Below are 10,160 nucleotides of genomic sequence, written 5' to 3' on the forward strand. Positions count from 1 at the left end.
TCTTGTTTTATTTTGTGTGACATTTAACTTATATCATCTGGCTTGACATCAAGTGCCTTTATGAGATAAGCTAACTCAATAAGCCCTAAATAGTCTGAGGATTTAAGCTCAACCACAGCAGCAATAACAAACCATTAAAAAGTTTTAAAACAGGATCACAACTGATCATTTTTTCTTTTCTAAAATACCATCCTGTTCAAAGGCACAAGTAGTGGATGTTCTACAATATATTTGAGATGATTTTGAAATAACTTCTGTAAGTTGCCCTATGATCTCCACTCACTTTCTAAGGCATACACACAAGCGCGCACACACACACAAAGAAAGAGAGGGAGGGAAAGAGAAAGAGAACATAAATACATATTTTTATATGCATAGACATGTGTAGCTGTCACCCTGATTCACAGAAGCTTCATGTCAGCAAATGAGGACTAATAACTGATCTCAGTTCTGAAGATCAGTGACAAATGAGTGGTTGGTCCTAAACAGGACATCTATGTCACTCCTAAAGTCCAAAGTCATAAAGAAGGTGAAAAGGCTATGGAAATGAAAGACTAGGGAGGATTGAAGTGCTGAATTCCAGATATGACACACAGTAACTGAGACCACCTGCACATACACAAGAGAAAGAGGGTGGAGGGAAAGAGGTACATGAATGTGGGATGGGGACTAATTAGGGCAGATACGGAGGGTTGGCAGAGTTAAGAGGTATAAAAGGTACTAAGGAGTGACTATGCCCATAGTATGTATATTCTCAAGAGTAAACTTAATATCTTAATTTAGTATTTAATATCTCAGTTTAATAAGTGAGATATATTTAAAATATATCTCAGTTTAGTAATTGAGATATATTTAAAATACTGGCCCTTAGTGTCCTCTGATGTTTAGAATATATGTAACTATTTATTTATCAACATTTTTGAGAAATGTTGGAGTAGATCGTCATTGAGTCTATAAGTTTAATTCCTCTTCAAATAGCCATGTTCTGTTTCTCAGTTTTGAAACATTTGATAAAGAAGCCCATGGTAGCTCAGTCACCAAGTGGGTTTCCCTAGTAAGGGTAACAGAAACTATTTCTGACATAAACTCAACAACTGGCTCCTTTACCTTCCCACCCCCCTGAGGGAGGAAGAATCTTACTAAGCCACAGAGGAGAACAAGGAAACCAGTCCTGAAGATACCTGATAAGCTAGGGTCAGTTGGAAGGGGAGGAGGACCTACCCTATCAGTGTACTTAGAGAGGGGCAGGGAGGAGATGATGGTATTGGGAGGGAATAAGGAAGGGGGGCTACAACTGGGATACAAAGTAAATAACCTGTGATTAATATAAAAAATAAAAATTAATGAAAAAAGAAAAAAAATAAAATAGTTATTATAAAAAAAAAACCCTAAGGTACTTTATTCAGAGATAATATTGGTGAGTCCACAGAAAGATGGATATTTCCTAAGTATTCCTAGCCCTATTCCCTCCTTCCTCACAATGAGGTTGAAAAGACTGAAGGTAAAAATTGTTTAGAAGTTTTGCTTCTCAGTGTTTTCATTATGACCACAGCAGAAGTAATGATTGTTATATCCAACAGTCAAGGAATATGTTGCCTGTGAATTTTATACCATTATTTATCCATATGTATAATCAAGATATGCAGGAAAAGAAAGAAGGCTGATTTTGTATTAAAAAATCATGAGAGAGCAAATGATAGTCAATCCAATTAAAGAGACTAAACATAGACCTTCAATATTTTATTAGCTACAACATGGTATATACACTATCTTCATGAGATAACATCATATCTAGTGACCAGTTAACCTCACTTCACGTATGTATTTCTCATACTGTTTTCAACTATACTCTCTCAATTGTTTACTCAAGTCAAAATGTCTTACACATTGCAAGAGATTTTGCAACCAGAATAATTCCTAACTTCCCAAAGTCCCTTCTCATCAACTTACCACTCTTTCCATCTCATTTTCTAGATATGTCTGAATTCTGTGAGCGTTCCATGGGTTCACCCCTCCAGTGTTCAATTTATTTCACACCTTGTTTATTATATCACACTTTTGAATGACCTTGTGATCTCACACCTTGTTCATGCTATCTCCTTTATGTGGACTGTCCTCTCTTACACTTGTCTTCCTGAGAAACTCTTATCTTGCCTATGAAGCACAGCTTACAATGTCACATACATTTTTTCCTATTGCCATCCCCTTTTAGTATCACTCAACCCTTCTTGTTCATGCACATAGAAGTGACTAATTATCCTCTTTTATATAACTTCCTGGTATCTAATATATTTTACAATGCATTTGAGAGAAAAGTAAATTTTGTACCTGTGTATAGATCATAATGACAGATTTAATTCATAAATAAACATAAATAAGGTTTAATGATAAATTTGTGCCTGGCTGATATTATGAATTTCATTGAAATGAAATTTTATGAGTCCATCTTATGAGCAACACTTCATTAAAAAAAAAAAAAACTTTAATTTGTGTAAGACATAGTGCTTGCCTCACAAATAACTAAGAATCATGGGATTATGTATATAAGATTGATTTTAAATTTATTATTATGTAAATGACTGAAATTGTCTTAGGTTTTTATGATTCAACTTGAATTAACAAATACAAGTGATTCCTGAATCCTGTAAATTACACTTTTAACTTTCAGAAGTTCATGATGATCATTGTTTTTCTATTGCACGATGCTCAAACATAGAAATCTCACCAGCAACACTTCAGTTAACTAGAGTCAAGAAACAGGTCAGAAGCCTATTGCAGAGGGCCTCCGAAAGATTCTACATAGCAGTGTAACAAAGCAGATACTGAGACTCATAACCAAACTTTGGGCAGAGTGCAGTGAATCTTATGAAAGAAGGGGGAGTTAGTAACACCTGGAGAGGATAGGAGCTCCACAAAGACCAAATATATTTCGGCCCAAGGGTCTCTTCTGAGACTGATTCTCCAACCAAGGACCATGCATGGATATAACCTAGAACCCCTGCTCAGACGTAGCCCATGGCAGTTCAGTGTCCAAGTGGGTACCCTAGTAAAGGGAACAGGGATTGTATCTAACATGACCTCAATGCCTGACTCTTTGACCTCTCCATCTTCCATGGGAGGAGCAGCCTAGTTAGGATACAAAGGAGGACATTACAGCCAGTTCTGATGAGACCTGATAAACTAGGGTCAGATGGAAGGGGAAGAGGCCCTCTCTTTTCAGTGGACTTAGAGATTGGCAAGGAGGAGATAAGGGAGGGAGGGTGGGATTGGGAGGGAATGAGGGAAGAGGCTATAGCTGGGATACAAGGTAAATAAACTGTAATTAATATAAAAAATAAAATTTAATAAAAATAAGAAAAAAGAAAACAACAACTAAAGTCATGAGTAAAACAGACATTTTTATGTTTAAATAATGGAGAGATAAATCACTACAGAATCCTTCCATTATTCACTTCTGCTTTCTAGCCTACTCAGTTCTTATTATACAGCAGAGAAACTGTTCTTTATTACATCCAAGGATAAATACATGGTTCCCTTAGTCTACTAAAATTGCGGCATCACCTAAAATTGCTTCTTCAATATTTTAGTTAGGGTTTTTAGTGCTGTGACAAAATACCATAACTAAAAAACAAGTTGGCAAGAAAAGAGTTTATTTGTCGAATACTTCTGTGTTGCTGTTCATTATCAAAGGAAGTCAAGAAAGGAACTCAAACAGTTCAGGAACTTAGAGTCTGAAGCTGAGGCAAAGGCCATGGGGCAGTGATGCTTACTGCCTTGCTCAGCCTGCTTTCTTATAGAACTCAGGACCACCAGCCCAGGGTCAGAACCACGCACAATGTACTAGGCCCTCCCCCAACAATAAATAATTAAGGACATGCCTTACAGATGGAATTTATGAAGGCATTTTTCTCAGTTGAGTTTCCCTTGTTTTAGATAACTGTAGTTTGTGTGTCAAATTGACATAAGACAAGCCAGCACACCTGGTAATAACCTATTTAGTTCTTCAGATTTTTTGATCCTGTTTTCTTGGATTTAAATTTATTATTTTAGTTTGGATACATGGAAATGTGATTCATTTGCCATTTCATAATATATATCAGTATAGGTTTTTCTTACTCCCTCTTCAGTGCCCTCTCTTGTTTTCCCTGACTTTTCATGTTGATCCTTTTCCTTCTTCCAAATAGCTCACACCTTCTGATTTCATGTAACATATATATTCTATTTTCTTTCCCTTTAGACCTCTCTCCCATTGTCTCATCTACTTTCAAATACAATGTGCCCACACGTGCACACACACACACACACACACACACACACACACACACACAAATCGAGAGACAATTATATATAAACAAAAATCCAGCCATTTTACCAATGTGTCTGAATGACACCAAAAAGAACTCTAATTACAAAAGAGTTAATTAAAACATGGTGCCACTTTTTTGAGTCTTCTATTTGCCTAAACTTTATTTTCCCCTCCTCCTCCTCCTCCTCCTTCTTTTTTGCCTAAAAATGGCATCTTATTCTTCAGATGTTTACTTAAATGAAACTCACCCTGTGGATAGTTACCAAGCTCATTTGAGGAGTCACATGGCTTTTATCTGTAACTTAGTATTGATATAATTATGTGTGTAATCTTTAAGTTATTTAATACTTAGGATCGTGTATTTTCACTTCATGTTTACCACTTAAAATGAAGTGGAAAAAGACCAGGGTGTGTTATAATAATTGACTCTCTGCTTCTCATTTATCATCATCTAAAGCATCAGTTATCAACCTGTTGGTCACAGTGCTTTTGAGAACTCAATGACCCTATAATGGAACTGGAACTTTTGTTTTCTTTGTAAACTCAGTTATGTTATGTAAAAAATGTTCTTGCTTAATCCCAAGTGTGGAATTTTAGTTGGGCTATACCATTTCCATACCTGTTAATTGTCTCATGTGTGGTGTGGCTTTTGCCAGTTGGTCTTTAGGTCTCCCACATGCTTCATGGAGAGGGGCATGGTCTAGGACTCTGAGGATATAAATTTGAGTGTCCAGAAAAAGAAGCCGTGTTGGTGTGTGGAGTGTAGCAGTTTGGAGAGACCAGAGAGATAGAGGGTGTGGAGTTTGAAGTAGATAGAAGGAGAGAGATGCTTCAGGTCACAGCGGCTTGAAGAAGACTGCTGACTGAATCTGCTGTTGAAGGAGATGTGTATACACCCCCCCAAAAAAAAGAAACAAAAAGAAACAAAACTCAACCCTATACAACCAGTTGTAAAAGGGTCTGCATCCTCTCTCCCCAATTAACCTTCTCTCTCCTACGTAGGGGTGAGAGGTTGGAAAGGAGATTGAGGCCTAAACACCCCAAATAAAGTAGAGTTAAAAGGGGAACACTAATTTGCTGAATGTGGTATTTGAAATATATCTCCAGAGCTGCTTCAGATTCCCTCACGTTGACTTGGTGGTCCAGAGGACGCAGAACTACATGCAAGAGCTCATGGAGAACGCTGTGTTCACATTTGAGCAGTTGCTCTCCGCACATCTCCAAGGAGAGGCTTCCAAAACAGCAGTGGCCATCGAGAAGGTTAAGCTCCATGTCTTAAAGCAATACGATTATGACAGCAGCACCATCCAGAAGAAGATCTTCCAGGAGGCATTGATTCAAATCACACTACCCACTGTGCATAAGGCCCTGGCGTCCACATGCAAACCAGAGCTTCAGAAATATGAGCAGTTCATCTTCACAGATCATACAAATATGATCCACGTTGAGAACGTCTATGAGGAGATCCTGTATCAGATCCTCCTTGACGAAACCTTGAAAGTGATAACGGAGGCAGCTGTCCTGAAGAAACACAACTTATTTGAAGACAACATGGCCGTGCCCAGTGAAAGTGAATCCAGTCTGACAAATCTTAAATCCTCCATGGAGTCAAACCAGGCCACCCCAGCCAGAAGAGCATCTGCCATTCTACGAGGGGCTCCAGACAGTGAGCCCCCAAGTAATGAAGTATTCCAGGAGGCAGAGGATAAGCAGCAGCAGCCTGGGGTGTCTGCTCACTGGCCAGAGGGGAAGGTACTTCCGTCCCTGGGTCCAGTTCTCCTTCGGGCAGAAATGGGCAGCTGAAATGGACAGCTCTTCTGGGAGTCCTTTCACGGCAGAGAATACAGAAGAACCCCCAAGCTCACACCTGTCGGAGGCAGAAGCCAGGGAGACGCTTAAAGATGAGGAACCAATCCGCGAGAGCCCAGAGTCTAGCAGCACTCCGGGATCCTTGAAGGAGCTGAAAGAGCTGTTGACTGTGACAGTGTCTGTAGAGCCTGCCCAAGTGATTGAAAACGAGGCATGCAAGGGGACACCTATTCCCCAAGAAAATGAAAACAAGGATGAAAACAAGATCTACCCAGAAGACATCCATTCAGCTGCCACCCAGTAGGACAACTGCAAAGAAAGTGAAGTCAGCGAGAGGGAGGCCCATCCTACCCCTTTGGAAGTCGAGGCTCCCGGATTGGGGTTGGGGACCATGCTGGAGGGTAGCGGTCCTACCTCTCAATCCACCTCATTGAAGACACCAGCTGTCTAGGCCCCGCAGGGAAGCCATTATGTCTCCAGAAGCCACTGAGAGGGTGCCCCCAGCGATCATGTCCAGCTGTGGTGGTCATCCCTCAAGAAGATGCCGTGTCAAATTCTAATCCCATCTGTCCTGTGAAGAGCAATGAGATGCCCCAGGTTTCCGAGGCTCAGGAAGTGCTGGGAGGGGATGATAGCCCAGCCCCTGATATGGGTACAGAGCAAGTCACTGCTATCCGTGTGCATGAGTGCCGGTGGGTGGTAGAGGATGCCCCAAACCCTGACATCCTAGCTGTGCAGGATTGTGATGCGGGCTTTTCAGAGCAGACCTCAGAGGAGTGATAGAAACAACCTGTCAGTCGTTTTTCTTTTAAAACTGTCAGTCAACGGGTTTTAGTTATGGGTATCCATAGGGGATTGCATGGGGCTTGCTGTAAAAATTATAAAATGTTTCCTTAATTTGAATGCTAAAGCCAGAAAAGAATGTATACAGGGTGTGAGCCCTGAGGCAGACTTTGGGAGGCTGAATGATCACTTCAGTATTTTAATAGAAATGGAAAGAGAACTGGAGCATTGAGGTGAAAAGCAGTTAAAGGGGCTCTAGAGAGGGGGCAGTATGCCAGCAGAGACCGAAAGAGCAGGAAATGGCACCTCTATATTCTAGTCACTGAAATGTCGTACAAATTTTGTACTGCACTATAGCCACTTTTAGTGAGAGCACCAAGGACTCTAGCCTTCCCACCTGCTCCATCAGCTACAGTGGCATTTGTCCATAGTCAGGCCACAAGAAAGAGGAAGTCACGGACCAGGCACTCCTCCCTGTGCCATGCCCAGAGCCAACCATGGCTGGTAGATCTCAGGCGTTGCAGAGCAGAAATCCAAGATGGAAGGTCTGTGGAACTATCTAGGCCTGTTCCTAATCCTGCTACCAGTTCCTTGTTGGTTAATTTTATTGATTTGTATTACCTAATCACCTTTTAAGGAAATTCAGATGGGGCAAGTGATTTCACAGGCATAAATTAGCCCTAGTCTATGCAAACTGCTTGGCTAAATTTTCTTGATCAAAACCTACCAATTACACAGACATTGTTTGGACAGTGGCTGCACGCTCTGTTAGTCACAGTAATAAATAAAAGATCAGGTGCTTTGTTTCATATACATTAAAAGGCTCATGAGAATTTAGTCTAGAAGAATATTTTTTTCCTGTTTTTAAGTTTTAAACCATGACAGCTTTCACTCTTTCCGTTCACACAGTACTGGTTTATTCTCAGAATGAATGCATGATTAAAGAAAGGAACGGATGAAACCATTCAAGTTTTTGTCATTACCAAAGTCATTACTAAAGACTTCCCCCAAAGCAGAAATTGTTTGATCATTCGGCAAATTGTTTTCTTAGGTACCCTTTCTGATACCAATCCTGGGGATACCATGATGAAAAGATGTTCCTTCTTTCTGAAGGAAACAGAAAGAAATTTACCCCTAAAATAGACTGCAACCTGTAACTGTTAGGATGAGAGATGAATGTACTCAATTGCAATACAATGTATCTCATCGTGTTTCAGAAAAAAAGGAGGGGGGGGGGACACTACATGAGCTTTCACAGGACTCGCATATCAGATATTCTGCCTATCAGATATTTACGTGATGATTTATAAAATAGGAAACTTACAGTTATAAAGCAACAGTAAAAAGATTTTATGGTTGGGGTCACCAAAACAGGAGGAACTCTATTAAAGAGCTGTAACATTAGGAAAGTTGAGAAACACTTATCTTAAGAGTTTGGAATAGATTAGAGAAAGGGAAAGCAATGGTAGGAAGGACAGGAAGAAGACAGGAGCTTCATAATGAGACCAACAAAGCTAAAAATCTGAGCCCAGGGGCTCCTGCAGAGACTGATGCACCAACCAAGGACCATGCATGGAGAGGACCTCCTCAGATGTAGCCGATTGTCAGCTCAGTCTCCATATGTTTTCCAGAGTAACGGGAGCAGGGGCTGCCCCTGTCATCATGAACTCGGTTGCCTGCTCCTTGATCACTTGCCCCTGGTGATGTGGCCTTGCCAGACCACAGAGGGAGAGGAACCAGGCAGTATGGATGCGACTTGATAAACTAGGGGTAGATGGCAGGGAAGAGAATGCTCCCCTTTAAGTATACCACTGGAAAGGGATAGGGGGTTAAGAGGAAGGGAAGGTGGGACTGGGAGGAGTTGAGGGAGGGAGTTGCAATCAGGATATACAATGAATAAATTATAAAAAAAGAAAAGAAAAAGAAAAAACACAGAAGGTTAAAATGGAAATAATGATTTATGAAAAAGTCACAATGAATCATGCTATTTTCTACTTAAAATACCTATAAGACATTTAAACCAGTTTAAAACATACATATAAAATTTAAATGAAACTTCCCTATCTGTGCTGAGGACACTTCCTGAAAGAGACTTAGACAACTTAATAAGACCCCCAACATCAGGCATGAGAGGCCCTCTTTTGGATTTTTGGTCAGGGATTTGCAAGATACTCCCAAAACATAAATCAGCTATTGCTGTTGCGTTTGGTTCTTCCATCAGTGATTGAAGTTAATTTTCTATTGGTGAAGGCACCATGTACTTCATACACATGACCCAGAGGACTTGAGCTGCACCTGACCTGAGTGCCCCTTTCTGAGGACTAGGTTTCATGGTACCAGAAGGTAGTGCTATGCAAGCTTTCAAAAGAGGGGAACAACTAATACATCTGCCCAGCTATGATGCCAATGAAAGAGAACAATGACCAGCATGGCATGATAACTATAAGGGTACAATAATGGCAGGCATACCTTGACAGTAGCCAACAGCTGTCAAATTGAACTTACGACCCACTCAACAAGAGGAAAACCATGCTTATGGAGGTTGTAAGGAATGTGTTCTGATAGCCAAGAACAGTAGAAGTCTTATGGTCTAAATTTATTCAGGCCCAGGTCTACACAAATCCATTACTGAATGGCCCTGCTTCTGTTCTCACTCTTCAGATGGAGAAACCGAGTCACCAAGGAGACCATATGACTTGAAAAGGGTCAACTAGACAGGACTGGTGAAGTAATGGATCTTAGATAGGAACCTACAACTAACTGCTGATTTAGAACTGGTATAACCCTTAACTACATTCTAAATATTTGTCCTTATAATCATAGATTATAAGTAGTTCTCACCCTTCATTGAGGAAATTTCTTTGCAACAGAGACCATTTAAGAAAATGACAACTGATCAAACAGAGTTGTTGAGCCCAACTGATAAACCACAATATAACTCTTGTTTTGTTTTGAGACAGCATTTCTCTATATTGCCTTGACTATGCTGGACTTGTTTTGTAGAGCAGGCTGGCCTTTAACTCAAAGACAGTGGTCTGTCTCTACCTCCTAGAGTGCTGGGATTACAGGAGTGTGCCACCACACTTGGCTACAATACAACCCTTAGAACAGAAAAACTTTCATGATATTGTGTCAGGAATTAAAGAAAAAAAATTGGATAAGTCCCTCAGCCCTGTTTTCTAAGTTCTTTGTAAAACATGAAATAACCTTTCCTCCCCATTTCAGAAATGCATACACATATACCACGTATGAGAAGAATAAG

The 10,160-nt window shown here is 40.3% G+C and overlaps 1 protein-coding gene across 1 annotated transcript; it reads left to right on the top strand.

The window, feature by feature from the left end:
* Window positions 1-4,512: 4,512 nt before the first annotated feature.
* On the top strand, window positions 4,513-6,895 carry LOC129665505 (protein Niban 1-like). The gene is given in 4 exon segments (XM_055592211.1): window positions 4,513-4,611; window positions 5,414-6,058; window positions 6,096-6,543; window positions 6,546-6,895. Coding segments are annotated over 4 exon segments (1,542 nt in total).
* The last annotated feature ends 3,265 nt before the right edge of the window (window positions 6,896-10,160 follow it).

The sequence above is a fragment of the Psammomys obesus genome, unplaced genomic scaffold, assembly GCF_907164565.1.
Source record: "Psammomys obesus unplaced genomic scaffold, mPsaObe1.curated_primary_1811, whole genome shotgun sequence".
NCBI lineage: Eukaryota > Metazoa > Chordata > Mammalia > Rodentia > Muridae > Psammomys > Psammomys obesus.